Source organism: Artemia sp. Qi Xiang Cuo, chromosome 12, assembly GCF_049724085.1.
Source record: "Artemia sp. Qi Xiang Cuo chromosome 12, ASM4972408v1, whole genome shotgun sequence".
NCBI classification, from domain to species: Eukaryota; Metazoa; Arthropoda; class Branchiopoda; order Anostraca; family Artemiidae; genus Artemia; species Artemia sp. Qi Xiang Cuo.
The window spans coordinates 22,380,464-22,397,120 of NC_142805.1; the positions used below are offsets into that span (position 1 = coordinate 22,380,464).

Below are 16,657 nucleotides of genomic sequence, written 5' to 3' on the forward strand. Positions count from 1 at the left end.
TCGATCCTAAAAAGGACATAAATTTCACATTTGAAACAGAAAATTGTATTTTCCATAATTTTCTTGCAAAAAACTAGAGTTTACAGTCAAAAACCCTTATTAGCTCAGATTTTATAGAAATAGTTTATTTTTTCGATCCAAAAAGGAACTTAAGTTTCACATTTGAACCAGGGAATTGTATTTTTCATAATTTTCTTACAAAAAACTAGAGTTTGCGGTCAAAACCCCTTATTAGCTCAGATTTTAAAGAAATAATTTATTTTTTCGATCCAAAAATGGACTTAAGATTCAAATTTGAATCAGAGAATTGTATTTTCCATAATATACTTACAATAGATTAGAGTTTAAAGTCAAAAACCCTTAATAAGTCATATTCTACAGTAATAGTTTTATTTTTCGATCTTAAAAAAGGACTTAAGTTTCACAATTGAACCAAACAATGGATGTTCCATAATTTTCTTACAAAAAACTATAGTTTACGGTCAAAAACCCTAATTAGCTCAGATTTTACCGAAATAGTTTTATTTTTCGATCCATAAATTGACTTAATTTTCAAATTTGAATCATAGAATTTTATTTCCCATAATTTTTTACAAAAAAACTAGAGTTCACGGTCAAAAAACCTCCTTATCTCAGATTTTACGGAAATAGTTTTATTTTTCGATCCATAAATGGACTTAAGTTTCACATTTGAAGCAGAGAATTGTATTTTCCATAATTTTCTTACAGGCTCAACAGGCGTCTCCAGAAGAGTATCACAATCGGCCTTCAGCTTACAGGCAAGTCTCCACTGCTTTGATAACATGCCGTATACCCGCATGCTCGAAGAAAAGTTGAAAAAAGAAAATCTTACTGTGCATTTGATTTGCGTATTCAGGAATTAAAAGCCTCAACAAAAGAATCTTCAAAAGCGGGGGGTTTGGGGGAGGGGGGGGGGAGCCCCTAACTTTAACTCCTGACACGATCAGCTAACAGTTAGTCAAGCAATAATAAGTAATAAACTGTACAAAAACGTGCATAAATTATTTGAAAAAAACTACGTTTTCTAAAGAGTTAAAGAGGCTGAGTCACAAGTTCGAACCTTAAAACGTACAGGGATTAGGAGGTACAGTTGGGGGGCTGCCGCCCCCCAAACCCCCCGCTTTTGCAGCATCTTTTGTTAAGATTTTTATTTTGGGGGTGTGCCGCCCCCCACAACCCCCACTTTTTCCCTTGCAAAGAAATGCTTTGCAACACGAACGAAGTCTGCTTGAATTTTTTACCGTAAGAACATCCTATTGCATCTCTTTGATTAGAAACAGTACCGAGCCTGTTTGCTGGATTTTTTACAGGAGATTTTTCTCTAACCGATAAGAAACTATTATGTGATGAACTTGGTACGACCAAATGATTGCAGGCTACAGGACTTAAAAAACCTTAACAAAAGAGGCTGCAAAAGCGGGGGGTTTGGGGGGCGGCAGCCCCCCAACTGTACCTCCTAATCCCTATACGTTTTAATGTTTGAACTTGTGACTCAGCCTCTTTAACTCTTTAGAAAACGTAGTTTTTTTTTCAGATAATCCTCATCAAAGAGGACACGTTACCCGTTTATTTTGGCTGTCCTCTGACACGCTCTTTGACCAGTTCGTTGAAAGCTGATGCATCAATGAAGTTGCCCAGAAAATCAAATTGATAAAAGGCTATCTTCAAGGCCACATTCAAGAGGGGGGGTAGGGTGTTTGAACATTAGAGTTTTCTTGTAAGCCCCCTCCCCCGAAAATAACCCTCTCCTTGAACAAAAATCCAGGCTGCGGCCTGGGCTATCTCATTGCATTCGAGGTAGTTATTTAGGAAACTAAGTCTTAAAATAATTCAGATACCACCAACTCAATCTAAAAAATTATCAAAGTATTCATTCCAGTCCAAATATGATGGCTCAGAAATAAAATTTATAACCGTTTAAACATTTAGCACATCCATTTGATTATGCCAACTAACCACTTAATTTTTGATGGACTACATTTATTGTTATGAACTAAACTGTAACAAACAGTAATTAAATAGTTAAAGCCTGCAAACATGGACATTTGATCCTAAAATAAAGTTTGTGGATGGCCAAGTGGACACAGGCAAATAAAGTCCAATGCAAATAAATGACAAATCAATACAACTAGGCTCACCGGCCCAAAAAACAAATATATATTTGTGTTCTTTTTTCTTACAAAAACTTTGGCTTTCAGAGATCAAACGGTTCATGGTAACGAACTGACAAGTAAGGAGCGATGCGGCTCAATAATAGTTGAAAGTCCACAAACCGTAACCTGTATTGCTGGAATTGCTGCAAATAGATAGATCAAAAGAATTAGCTTATTATGCTGATTCCAAATTTGTAAGATTTATTAACTTCAGTGTTGCTCGTCAAAATCTACGAGCCTGAGAACATTTGCTAGATTTTCAAAAAGGGGGGAACGCCACCTAAAACTCGGGGAATATTAATGAAAATCAGCCATCAGATTCAGAGTATTATAGAATCCTACTGCAGAGATTTCAAGTTCCCACCTACTAAAATGTGGAATTTTGTATTTTTAGCCAGAAGATTTTTAGCCTGATGCGTGTTTTTTGGCGTTTTTCCTCAGGGGTGATCGCATCGTGCCAATAATCCTTGAACACTAGGAAAGGGCTCATTCAAACGGATATTAAAAGTTATAGTGCCCTTTTTAAGTGACTAAAAATATTGAAGGGCAACTAACCCTCGTCTTACGCCCTTTTCCCCCAAAGGTCGTGCAATCAAAGTTTTGAGATAACAATTTTGTTCAGTATAGTTCGAAGTTCCAGTAAATATGCCTTTGGGGGTAAAATGACCCCCCCCCCCCACAGCCCCTGGGGTAAGGTCTTTAAGTCATGAAATTTGCATATTATTTACGTATAGTATTTGTTATTGGGAAGTATACAGAAATTTTTCGGAGGGCTGCTGGGGGGTTTTCCACAGGGAGAGTTCTTCGTGAGAGGGAAGTTTCTGGAAGGTGGACTTTCCAGGCGAAATATTACACTGGGGGAATTTTCCAGAATTCACAAAGGAAATTCCTTTATTTGTCTTACTTTCTCTTTGGCGACTCAATTTTAAATGTGAAGATGTTAGGGGGAATTTCCCGGGAAAAATTCTTCGGAATGAAGTTGTCTAGCTAGAGGATCTTTCCGTAATGGGAGGATTTTCCACGGGATAAATTCTCCAGGGGTGAATTTCTGCGGGAACAACTTCATACTAGAGGGGGGAGGGGCTGCGGCAAAAATTTCTACGGAGGGGAGGGGGCTTTCCAAAATAACTTGAAAAGCAATCAGAGATTAAAGTTTTTTTTGAATGAAAGTGTGCTAAGAAAATTTTTTCAGCCAGAATCGTCCGCAATATATTTTCCGGAGGGGGGGGGATTTTCAGTGAGAATGGAATTGTATTGGGCGGATTTTGCTAGTGGGAGAGTTTTACGTGGGAGGAACTTTCCACGAAGGGATTTTTCGTGGGGGCCAGATGGGAGAGGAACCAGATTCGTTAAAAAACGATCAGAAATTAAATAGAAAACAAGTTTTGTTTTAACGGAAAGTAAGAAGCGGCATCAAAACTTAAAACGAACAGAAATAATTACGTATAAGGTCACCCCCTCCTCAATACCTTGCTCTTTGCGCTAAAGTTTGACTTTTTGTCCCACTTCATTAAGAATGATTCTTGAAACACAATAAGAAGATTTTTTTAATACCAAAACTGTCAATAAACATAATGAATATACAAATATATAATGAATACAAATGTAGGTGAATACATATACTAATGTGACTAAATTTTGGGAAACAATTTTCATTCAAGATTTATATTAGTCTTCAGGAACAGCTTTGCGTATTGATGAGACAAAAGAAATGGAAGCAATGCAATTTATGTACGATTAGTTTTATTTAAAAATGCAATGTCATTCTCAAATTATAATAATACGCTTATTTAATAATCTATAGATTTTTCACGGGATTAACTTTATGTAGGTTACAACCTTTATCAAATAGTTCGTATGGTAAGGAACTGTAAGTAAGGAGCGGCCCGGCTCAATAGTAACCGAAACTCTAAAAATCGGAATCTTGATACCAATAGACATATCAAAAGAATCGGTTTTTTATGCTGATTTCAAATATATAAATTTCATTAAGTTAAGTCTTACCTATCAAAAGTTACGAGCCTGAGAAATTTTTACTGATTTTCGAGAAAAGGGGGAAACACCCCCTAAAAGTCAAGTGATCTTAATGACAATCCCACCATCAAATTCAGCGTATCAGAGAACCCTACTGCACAGGTGTCAAGCTCTTACCTGGAAAAATGTGGAATTTTGTAGTTTTCCCAGAACAGAGATGCGTGTTTATTCGTTGTTTTTTTTTGTATTTTTTTCCCAGGGGTGATCGTATCGACCTAGTGGTTCTAGAATATTGGAAGAGGGCACATTTAGGCACCCTCCCCCCTCTTTTTTATCAAAATCGTCCGGTCAAAATTTGGACATAGCCATTTTGTTCAACATAGTTGAAAGACTCAATAAATATGCCTTTGGGCATAGCATGACCCCCCACAACCTCTGGGGAAACTTCTTTAAGTTAAATAATTTGCCCATTGTTTACGTATAGTATTTGTTATTAGGATGCATGCATACATTGTCGGGAGGGGGACAAATTTTCTGCTGAGGGTTTTTCCACGGAGTAGTTTTCCATGGGGAGGGAAGTTTCCAGGGAGTGAGCTTGTCAGGGGAAAGAATACACTGCGGGAATTCACCAAGATTCTTAAACAAATTCTTTTTATATGTCTTGCTTTCTCTTTTCTGTCTCAATTTTACCCGAGGAGGTGTTAAGGATAATTGTCTGGGGTAAATTTTCATCGAGATTGAATTGTCTAGAGGATATTTCCGTGGGAGGATTCTCCATGGAGGTGGGGCCAGGTTTCCTGGCACTATTTAAAAAACGAAAACAAGTTTTTTCAACTGAAAGTAAGGAGCGACGTTAAAACTTAAAACAAACGGAAATTATTACATATATAAAGGGGATTGCCCTCTCCTCCACACCTCGCTCTTTACGTTAAAGTTTGAATTTTGCCCCAATTCCTTAAGTATGACTCTTGAAACACAAGGGTCGGGGAATTAGAACAATAAGACGCTTTTTTTAAAGTACTAAAAAACTTTAGCGTAAAGAGTGAGTTGTTGAGGAGGGTGCAAGCCCCTTCATATACGTATTAATTTATGTTCATTTTAATTTTTAACGTAGCTCCTTACTTTCATTTGAAAGAAACTTGTTTTTATTTATTTAATATCTCAAGAAGTAACCTGACCATATCGGACAGTGCTATAGTGTTGCCTTTAGTAAAAGCCATAAGGCTTCAGTGTTTATTATTATTTTCCCCCAGAGAAACTTCATATGGATGGGGTAGTTGTATAAACATCGGAGGGGACTCATTCGATTAGAAAATGGAAGTTCTAGTAACTTTTATAAGAGTCAAAAGTGATCAGAGGGCAACAAGCCCCCGGTAGTGATTTTTGTTCATTATATGTTGATTTGCACATTCAATTTAAGCCTTACTCTTTTTAAGTTATTTTTATTTATTCATATTAGTACCTGTTGTATGGTCTTTTGCTATGATTGTTTATTTAATTTCTGTTCGTTTGGGGTTTAAATATTTTTTAATAGTATTTTCAGGTTGTTTTAAGTTTGAATTATTATTGGAATTTATTTCTGCTGAATTTAGGTTTAATCTGACCTTTACTTTTCTTTAGAAAACCCATTTTTCGATTTTTTAAATTATTTCCCAAAAAACAGCCATTCACTAAATCAATTTTTCAGTTTCACTAAGTCAAACAAATCAGTGATCATACTCACCAACCGACCATACATCCGCTCGGTTATCATATCCACCTTCAGATTTTTGGTCACAAGCAATTACTTCAGGGGCCATCCAATAAGGAGTCCCAATGGCTGTGTTTCGTTTATCCATTGTCTTCTTTAGATGCCTGTAAAGGACAACATACTTATTTGGACTGAATCAAAATTTTTAGCAGAACGATGGCTATTTTCGGACATAAGTTACATTTTCAGACCTGAATTTCAATTTTTTTTTTTTCATTCACGAAGTCAACATCCGATAAAAAACAAATAGCTAAATTAGGCATGCACGGATTTATTTTTTTTTGGGGGGGGGGACAAAAAAAGACCTAAAATTTGAGCAAGAACTGCTTTGAAATTCAGGCAAATTTAAGGATTTCAACAGATTTCTGCCCGTCAACCCTGCACATTTTTCTTATCTACATGATAATCACTCTGACATATCACTCTGAATTTTCTCTATAGGCTACTGTTCATTGGTGCAGGGATATACATAAAGATCTAGAGAACAAATTCAAGTAATTTTCAATACAGAAGAAAAGCATTAAAATTCGATTTTGTTTACTAAGAGTAAATTATATTTATTATTTCGACATGGATTTTGAAAAAAAAATTAAATATCTTATACAACATTTTCATAAAATGGGATAATTAATGGGGGTGACAGCCCTATCTATCTTAGCTTCTGATTCTGCTCGTTTTGAGTTTGACTCGGATATTTGTTGCAATTTCTATTTGTTTTGGGTTTCATTTATTTATAGAGGGTGATTTGTGGTAGTTTTACGCTTGGAAAATTAATTTGATTTTAGCTTTAGGCATTTTTGGTTTGATGGAGCTCTTTGCTTTTCTTTGAAAAACTTCTTTAGTGGAAAAGTTTTTTTCAAGATAATATTTCAAAATAGTGTTTGCGGTATTAGAAATTTGTGACTCAAATTTATTATTGTTTTGCCAAGCTAGTCAAGTGGGCTCTTTCTTTTACGTGTTGCATGAAAAAGTTGTCATTTTAATGTGATTAATTAAAAAAAAAAACTTATTCCTGACAGCTCATCAGTTCAAAATCAAATTTGTTCGTTTCAAGCTTGATAAACATATTCAATTTAAGTTTCACTCGTATTAAGATTTACTTATTTATTTATATTAGTACCTATTGTATGTTTGTTTGCTATGATTGTTTATTTAATTTCTGTTCGTTTTTGCTTTCATTTATTCTTCAATAGCAAAATATTTTTGTTCGTTTTAAGCTGGATTTGCATGTTCAAGTTAAGCTTTACTCATTTTAAGATATATTTATTCATTTATATTAGTGCCTTTTGTATGTTTTTTACTATGATTGTTTATTTAATTTCTGTTCGTTTTGGGTTTCATTTATTCTTTAGTAGGAATTTCTGGTCGTTCTGAGTTATTATAATTTTCTATTTCTTCTGATCTTAAGTTTAATATGGCTTTTACTTTTCTTTAGAAAATTCTTTTTTGGAAGTTTTTTTTAAATTGATTTTTGTTCGTTTTTTATTGTCAAAGTTCCAAGTTTTTCAATATTCCCTATTTCAAAATAATTTTTTATTACAAAATAAATTGATAGTTTTGGCAAGAAAAAATAAAATAAAACTGAACATTTGATCTGTAATAATATCAATTGCTGAAAGCTCACCAGCTCAAGATTTTGTTTCACCCAGACTTACTTACTTTTTAACTTAAAACTTTTTTCACATGCTGACCAAAGGTCTGCGTTGCGCATTCCACTCAGTGGAATGCGTGGTTGGGGGCAAATCATCCAACGCTTCCCGTGTTTTTCCCTTAGATTTCTCCAGGTACCCATTTGCATATTCAATTTAAGTTTCACTCGTTTTAAGATTTATTTATTCATTTACATTAATATATATTGTATTTTTGTTCGCATTGATTGTTTGTTTAATTTCTGTTTGTTTTACGTTTTATTTATACTTTAATAGCAAAATATTTTTTTCGTCTTAAGCTTGATTTTCATATTCAATAAAAATAACTTTTCCGCCAAAGAAAATTTCAAAGAAAATTAAAGAGCTACACCAAATCGAAGACGAACAGATAAAGTTAAACAATGGGCTGAGCTAAACAATGGGGGGTCGACTATGGCTGAGCTTACAGGGTCACACCAGTGACCCCGGTCCCGATCTAAATAACCAGCGACACCAGGAACCCCTTATCTAAGGATTTCAAGTTCGGACCGCTAACCACTCGACTAGGCCTAGACCCTTTTTTTATTGAATATATCCGATCAAACTTTTGAGATAGCCAATTTGTTCAAAATAGTTTAAGGATAAAACAACAAAAACTCCAGGTGTGACACAACCCCCCAAAGCCAGTGGGCAAGTGTTGTAAGCTATAAACCGGGGGTATATAGGGTTTTTATCTAAGGAGTGGTCATATAAACTTCAGAGGTGGCTAATTTGATTGGAAATTGAAATTTCTAGTTAGCTTTTTAAGAGTCAAAAGTGAAAGGAGGGCATCTACCCTCCCCCCTTCACACACACCCTCTTTTCCCCAAACGTATTCAATTAAAATTTTGATATAGGCTTTTTGTTTGAAATTGTCTAACAATCAGATAACAAAATCTTCGAGGTCAACATACCACTCAGAGCCCGGGGGAAGGGTTGTAAATTACGCCCAAATGCATATAAGGATTTAATGGAAAAGGTACACTTCGGAGGTACTCAAATGACTAGAAACTTAAAGTTTTAGTTCCTGTTTTGAGAGTCAATAGTAGTCTGACGGCAACTATTCCCCCCTCCCCCCCCCATTAACAGCTGTGTTTTTTATGGAACAGCAGGAGGGCAGGAGGAATCACCCAGGGAGAAAAATTGTGCAATGTAGATAAGTTGGAAAGTGGGAGATGTTCCCATTTAAACCTTGGCGAAAAAGCCCCTGGCAGCACCTTTTTGGCAGCCCCCCCCCCAAAAAATTGATTGTGGCATTGATGATGCCACACCTCTCCACCTTTTGTGATGGTAATCATGTCAATGAAATCTTGTATGCTACACACAAAAACCGATCGTTTGAAATACGAGGGGTGCCATAAACTCGCATTACCCATAAATACATACCTTGATAGTTGTTCAATGACAATGGATAGGGGGAATATGAGGATATTGTATAGGGAGATAGGAAAATACGACAAAATTGCATTGAAAGATAGGGAAATATGACAACATCGTTTGGAAACATATGGGGTGTACAGACACATTGCATTGGAGCATAGGGGAAATACGAATACGTTAGTATGCTCGTATTTTCTTGCTTCTAAAAGGCATACAGCCAGACTGTATAGGGGATATAGTGACACATCGAATAGGAGAATGCTGACATATCATAGGCAGTGCGCTAGCGCTGCCTAAGTAAAGAACGATGTGGGCACAATGTGTTGTTTTTTTCTCCATACCCGGGCACTTCGTATCGAAGGAGTTGTCGTAGAAAGTTCAAAAAGGACTCATTCGATTGCAAATTGGAAAGGCTAGTGCCCTTTTTAATAGTCGAAAGTGATTGGAGGGCAACTAGCCCCCCCTCCCCCTCCCAATCCCATCATTCGCCCAAACACATCCAATCAAAATTTTGAGATAGCCATTTTGTTCAGCGTAGTTGATTTCCAGATAGAAAATATTCTTTTGAGGATGACACTCCCCCACAACCCTCGGGGCAAGGGTTTTAAGTTATTCCCTGGGGGCATATAAGGTTTTTTTTTTATAGAAGGAATTGTCGTAGAAACTTCAAAAAAGGCTCATTCGATTGGAAATTGAAAGGGCCACTGCCTTTTTTAATAGTCAAAAGTGATTGGAGGGCAACTAGCCCCCCCCCCACACCCCTAATTCCCCCAAACACATCCAATCAAAATTTTGAGATAGCCATTTTTTTCAACGTAGTTGATTTCCAGATAGAAAATATCTTTTTGAGGAGGATACTCCCCCACAACCCTCGGGGCAAGGGTTTTAAGTTATACCCTGGGGGCATATAAGGTTTTTATAAAGCGTTGTCGTAGAAACTTCAAAAAAGGCTCATTCGATCGGAAATTCAAAGGGCTAGTGTCCTTTTTAATAGTCGAAAGTTATTGGTGGGCAACAAGCCCCCCCCCCCCACTCCCATCATTTCCCCAAACACATCCAATCAAAATTTTGAGACAGCCATTTTAATCAGCGTAGTTGCTTTCCAGATATAAAATATGTTTTTGCGGAGGACACTCACCCACAATCCTGAGGGCAAGGGTTTTAAGTTCTATCCTTAGGGCGTATAAGGTTTTTATAGAAGGCGTTGTCGTAGAAACTTCAAAAAAGGCTCAATCGATCGGAAATTAAAGCGGCTAGTGCCCGTTTTAATAGTCGAAAGTCATTAGAGGGCAACTAGCCCCCCCCCGCGCCAATCAGTCCCCCAAACTCCTCCAATCAAAATTTTGAGATAGCCATTTTGTTCAGCGTAGTTGATTTCTCGATAGAAAATATGTCTTTGAGGAGGATACTCCCCTACAACCCTCGGCGCAAGTGTTTTAAGTTATATCCTGGGGGCATATAAGTTTTTTATAGAAGGAGTTGTCGTATAAACTTCAAAAAAGGCTCATTCGATTGGAAATTCAAAGTGCTAGGGCCCCTCTTAATAGTCGAAAGTTATTGGAGGGCAACTAGCCCCCCCCCCAGGCCCATCATTCCCCCAAACACATCCAGTCAAAATTTTGAGATAGCCATTTTGTTCAGCATAGTTGTTTTCTAGATAGAAAATATGTTTTTGAGGAGGAAACTCCCCCACAACCCTCGTGGCAAGGGTTTCATGTTATGGCCTGGAGGCATATAACGTTTTTATAGAAGGCGTTGTCATAGAAACTTCAAAAAGGCTCATTTAATTGGAAATTCAAAGGGCTGGAGCCATTTTTACTAATTGACAGGGATAGGACTGTAGCAAACCTACCTCTCATACTAAAATTTTCATAGGCCGCGTGCTAATAATGACTAAATCCAGTGCGATGTAGGCACAATGTGTTGTTTTTTGGGTTTTTTTTCTCCATACCCGGGCACTTCGTATTGAAGGAGGCGTCGTAGAAACTTCGAAAAAGACTCACTCGATTGGAAATTGGAGTGGCTAGTGCTCTTTTTATTTTTCGGAAGTGTTTGTTTGCAAACTAGCCCCCCCCCCCCCCCCAAATTCATTGTTCCCCCAAGTCCATTCAAAATAAACTTTTAGGTAGCTATTTTGTTCAGCGTAGTTGTTTTCCTAATAAAAAATATATTTTTGAGGAGGATAGTCCCCCACAACCCTCGGGGCAAGGGTTTTAAGTTATGCCCTGGGGGCATATAAGATTTTTATAGAAGGCGTTGTCGTAGAAACTTCAAAAAAGGCTCAATCGATCGGAAATTAAAGCGGCTAGTGCCCGTTTTAATAGTCGAAAGTCATTAGAGGGCAACTAGCCCCCCCCCGCGCCAATCATTCCCCCAAACACCTCCAATCAAAATTTTGAGATAGCCATTTTGTTCAGCGTAGTTGATTTCTCGATAGAAAATATGTCTTTGAGGAGGATACTCCCCTACAACCCTCGGCGCAAGTGTTTTAAGTTATATCCTGGGGGCATATAAGGTTTTTATAGAAGGCATTGTCGTATAAACTTCAAAAAAAGCTCATTCGATTGGAAATTCAAAGTGCTAGGGCCCTTCTTAATAGTCGAAAGTGACTGGAGGGCAACTAGCCCCCCCAAGCCCAACATTCCCCCATACACATCCACACAAAATTTTGAGATAGCCATTTTGTTCAGCAGAGTTGATTTCTAGATAGAAAATATGTTTTTGAGGAGGAAACTCCCCCACAACCCTCGTGGCAAGGGTTTCATGTTATGGCCTGGAGGCATATAACGTTTTTATAGAAGGCATTGTCATAGAAACTTCAAAAAGGCTCATTTGATTGGAAATTCAAAGGGCTAGTGCCCTTTTTAATAGTTGAAAGTGAGTAGACAATAACTAGCCCCCCTCTCACGCCCACCTTTTCATAGGCAGCGCGCTAGCGCTGCCTAAGTAAAGAACGATGTGGGCACAATGTGGTGTGTTTTGGGTTTTTTTTCTCCATACCCGGGCACTTCGTATTGAAGGAGGCGTCGTAGAAACTTCGAAAAAGACTCACTCGATCGGAAATTGGAGTGGCTAGTGCTCTTTTTAATAGTCGAAAGTGTTTGGTGGGCAACTAGCCCCCCCCCCCACACCCATAATTCCCCAAACTTCATCTAATACAAATTTTGAGATAGCCATTTTGTTCAGCGTAGTTGATTTCCAGATAGAAAATATGTTTTTGAGGCGGATAGTCCCCCACAACCCTCGGGGCAAGGGTTTTAAGTTATGCCCTGAGGGCATATAAGATTTTTATAGAAGGCGTTGTCGTAGAAACTTCAAAAAAGGCTCAATCGATTGGAAATTAAAGCGGCTAGTGCCCGTTTTAATAGTCGAAAGTCATTAGAGGGCAACTAGCCCCCCCCCCCGCGCCAATCATTCCCCCAAACACATCCATTCAAAATTTTGAGATAGCCATTTTGTTCAGCGTAGTTGATTTCTCGATAGAAAATATGTCTTTGAGGAGGATACTCCCCTACAACCCGCGGCGCAAGTGTTTTAAGTTATATCCTGGGGGCATATAAGGTTTTTATAGAAAGCACTATCGTAAAAACTTCAAGAAAGGCTCATTCAATTTGAAATTCAAAGGGCTAGTTCCTTTTTTAATAGGCGAAAGTGATTGGAGGGCAACTCGCCCCCCTCACCCCCATCAATCCCCCAAACACATCCAAACAAAATTTTGAGATAGCCATTTTGTTCAGCAGAGTTGTTTTCTAGATAGAAAATATGTTTTTGAGGAGGAAACTCCCCCACAACCCTCGTGGCAAGGGTTTCATGTTATGGCCTGGAGGCATATCACGTTTTTATAGAAGGCGTTGTCATAGAAAATTCAAAAAGGCTCATGTGATTGGAAATTCAAAGGACTAGTGCCCTGTTTACTAATTGAAAGGAGTTGGACGGTATCAAGCCTTCCTTTCACACCAGACTCTTTAAAGGCAACGCACGAACACTATCTATATAATGAGCAATGTGGGAACAATATGGTATGTTAGGTTTTTTTTTTCTCCATACCCGGGCACTTCGTATTGAAGGAGGCGTCGTAGAAACTTCGAAAAAGACTCACTCGATCGGAAATTGGAGTGGCTAGTGCCCTTTTTAATAGTCGAAAGTGATTGGAGGGCAACTAGCCCCCCCACTCCCATCATTCCCCCAAACATGTCCAATAAAAATTTTGAGATAGCCATTTTGTTCAGCGTAGTTGATTTCCAGATAGAAAATATGTTTTTGAGGAGGACACTCCCCCACAACCCTAAGGGCAAGGGTTTTAAGCTATGCCCTGGGGGCATATAAGGTTTTGATAGAAGGCGTTGTCGTAGAAACTTCAAAACAGGTTTAATAATAATAATAATAATAATTTTTATTATAAGCCAAAAAAACAGGCCATACAGAACAGTATTCTTAATCACACTCCACAAGAAAAATAACATAAATATAAAGTTTCACTCATTGATGTCTGCGCATCATTTACATAATTACATAACTCCCTGATTGATCTTTTTACAGTCGTGTTCATGATCCCCGGGCACAACCAGGTACCACCCTCCAAAAAAATTTACCATAATATAGAAACTTGCTGGCACACGGTGTGAAAATTGGCGACATACTAAAAACCAAGGCTACATCTGGGGCAAGAGTAATCCGCATTTGCATCTGGGGCCACCCTTTTTTTTTCAAATGCTCTTTTTCTATTCTTTAGTGGCAGGCAATTCGCTCGGATCCGAAACCAAGTCCTCAATGTCTCCCTCGGTAATCCTAATTTAAAATAATATTCGAATCCAAATATCTCTTTTACATGGTAATAAAACTTCAATGTTTCCGATGTTTTAACTGCCTGGGTCCACATTTGGACTTCCTGGTATTTTATTATTTCTACAAGCATAGCAAAACACAACTCACCCTGATCTGACGGACCTAGCCCCTCATTCCAAATATATGATAATCCTAATCCATCTAAAACATTTTTTATTAGATACGGCCACGATCTTTTACGTTTCGACCGTAGCATCTCCACATAAGTTGCTTTTGCTAACCTATCTTCTGACAGACTTAAAACCTTTAGCCAGTACCGGATCATCTGTGCTAATCTACTCATTCTCAGCGAAAATATACCTAGGTCACCTTTTATAGCCTGATTGTGGGTCGTTACGTGAAGACCAATTAATCTCTTAAAGTGTTGCAGCTGAATTGACTCCAATTGTGGTGCCGGGTCATGCCCCCAAAGTTCAGCTCCGTAATGGATAGTAGGCAAAACTTTAGAATTAAAAACATATTTATTCGATTGGAAATTCAAAGGGCTAGTGCCCTTTTTAATAGCCGAAAGTACTTGAAGTGCAACTAGCCCCCCCCCCGGCCACGCCCATCATTCCCCCAAATAAATCCAATCAAAATTTTGAAATAGCCATTTTCTTCAGCGTAGTTGATTTCCAGATAGAAAATATGTTTTCGAGGAGGAAACTCTCCCACAACCCTCAGGACAAGGGTTTTAAATTATGCCCAGGGGGCATATAATGTTTATATAGAAGGTGTTGTCGTAGAAACTTCAAAAAAAGCTCATTCGATTGGAAATTCAACGGGCTAGTGCCCTTTTTAATAGTCGAAAGTGATTGGAGGGCAACTAGCCCCCCACGCCCATAATTCCCCGAAACACATTCAATCCAAATTTTAAGATAGCCATTTTGTTCAGCGTAGTTGATTTCCAGATAGAAAATATGTTAGTGAGGAGGACACTCCCCCACAACCCTCAGGGCAAGGGTTTTAAGTTATGCCCTGGGGGCATATATGGTTTTCATAGAAGGCATTGTCGTAGAAACTTCAAAACAGGCTCATTCGATTGGAAATTCAAAGGGCTAGTACCCTTTTTCATAGTCGAAAGTGATTGGAGGGAAACTAGTCCCCTCCAAGCCCATCATTCCCCAAAATACATCCAATCAAAATTTTGAGATAGCCATTTTGTTCAGCGTAGTTGATTTCCAGATAGAAAATATGTTTTTGAGGAGGACACTCCCCCACAACCCTCAGGGCAAGGGTTTTAAGTTATGCCCAGGGGGCATTTAATGTTTTTATATAAGGCGTTGTCGTAGAAACTTCAAAACAGGGTCATTCGATTGGAAATTCAAAGGGCTAGTTCCATTCTTATAGTCGAAAGTGATTGGAGAGGAACTAGCCCCCCCCCCCACGCCCATCATTCTCCCAAACACATCCAATTAAAATTTTGAGATAGCCATTTTGTTCAGCGTAGTTGATTTCCACATAGGAAAATAAGTTTTTGAGGAGGACACTTCCCAATATCCCTCAGGGCAAGGGTTTTAAGTTATATCCTGGGGTATATAAGGTTTTTATAGAAGACGTTGTCATAGAAACTTCAAAAGGGCTCATTTGATTGGTAATTCAAATGGCTAGTGCCCTTTTTAATAGTTGAAGGTGATTGGAGGGCAACTAGCCCCCCACGTCCATCATTCACCCAAATACATCCAATTAAGATTATAGACAGCCATTTTGTTCAGTGTGGTTGATTTCCAGACAAAAAATATGTTTTTGAGGAGGACATACCCCCACAACCCTCAGGGCAAGGGTTTTGAGTTATGCCCAGGGGGCATATAATGTTCTTATAGAAGGCCTTGTCGTAGAAACTTCAAAAAAAGCTCATTCGATTGGAAATTCAACGGGCTAGGGCCCTTTTTAATAGTCGAAAGTGATTGGAGGGCAACTAGCCCCCCCCCCTCACACCGATAATACGCCCAAACACATCCAATAAACATTTTGAGACAGCCATTTTGTTCAGCGTAGTTGATTTACAGATAGAAAATATGTTTTTGAGGAGGATACTCCGCCACAGCCCTCAGGGCAAGGGTTTTAAGTTATGCCCGGGGGCATATAAGGTTTTTATAGAAGATGTTGTCGCAGAAACTTCAGAAAAAGGGCTCATTCGATTTGAAATTCAAAGGGCTAGTGCCCTTTTTAATAGTCGAAAGTGATTAGTAATATGTTTTGTTGTTGTTTAGACCAGGGCACTTCGTATCAAAGGAGTTGTCGTGGGAACTTCGAAAGGGGCTCATTCGATTGAAAATAGAAAGGGCTGGTGCCTTTTTTAATAGTCAAGAGTGATTGGAGGGCAACTAATCCCCCTTCCACTACCACCCACCCCGTTTCCCATTATGTTTAAAAACTAAATGTTGCCTCAAGATTAAATCAAAATGCCCTGTGGTAATGCTAATTCCCAATAAGGCATCTCAGCAGTATCCCGAGAACGACTGAGGGTATTATGTTCAAGCTTTCGAGGCTACTTCTGCAATTAAAATTTAACCAAATCAAAATAGTGTAAGTGTATCAAAGCTATCAAAGAAAGTAAACAGATTTTTTTGCGAATGGTATCAAGTTTCCCATTTCAGGTCAACTAGAGGGGGTATGAAACTAAGTTAAACAGTACTATTTGTGTCCAGATTTTTAAAATGGTGTATGTTGTTAAAAATTGCTGAAAATTTTTCTCCAGCATACTATAAACTATAAAGTCTCTCTCACTTCCTCTGCTTATGTGTCTGTGCCGGTGTTTTCCTATCTCAATGCTTGTCACTGTTGCTTTGTATGTCAGAATCGATATATGTTCATGTGTTTTTGTCTCTCTCACTCTCTGGGCCTATGTGACTTGGCGGGTGTTTGCTTATCTCAGTGCATGTCTT

At 38.2% G+C, this 16,657-nt stretch overlaps 1 protein-coding gene across 1 annotated transcript in view; it reads right to left on the minus strand.

Annotated features, from left to right (window-relative positions):
* The window catches only part of ninaC (STKc_myosinIII_N_like and MYSc_Myo21 domain-containing protein ninaC), a 386,065-nt gene that overhangs the window by 339,141 nt on the left and 30,267 nt on the right, over positions 1 to 16,657 (minus strand). The window contains exon 5 of the mRNA XM_089097735.1: positions 5,872 to 6,002. Within this exon, the coding sequence (XP_088953861.1) occupies positions 5,872 to 6,002 (131 nt within the window). The remainder of the gene's footprint in view (positions 1 to 5,871; positions 6,003 to 16,657) is intronic.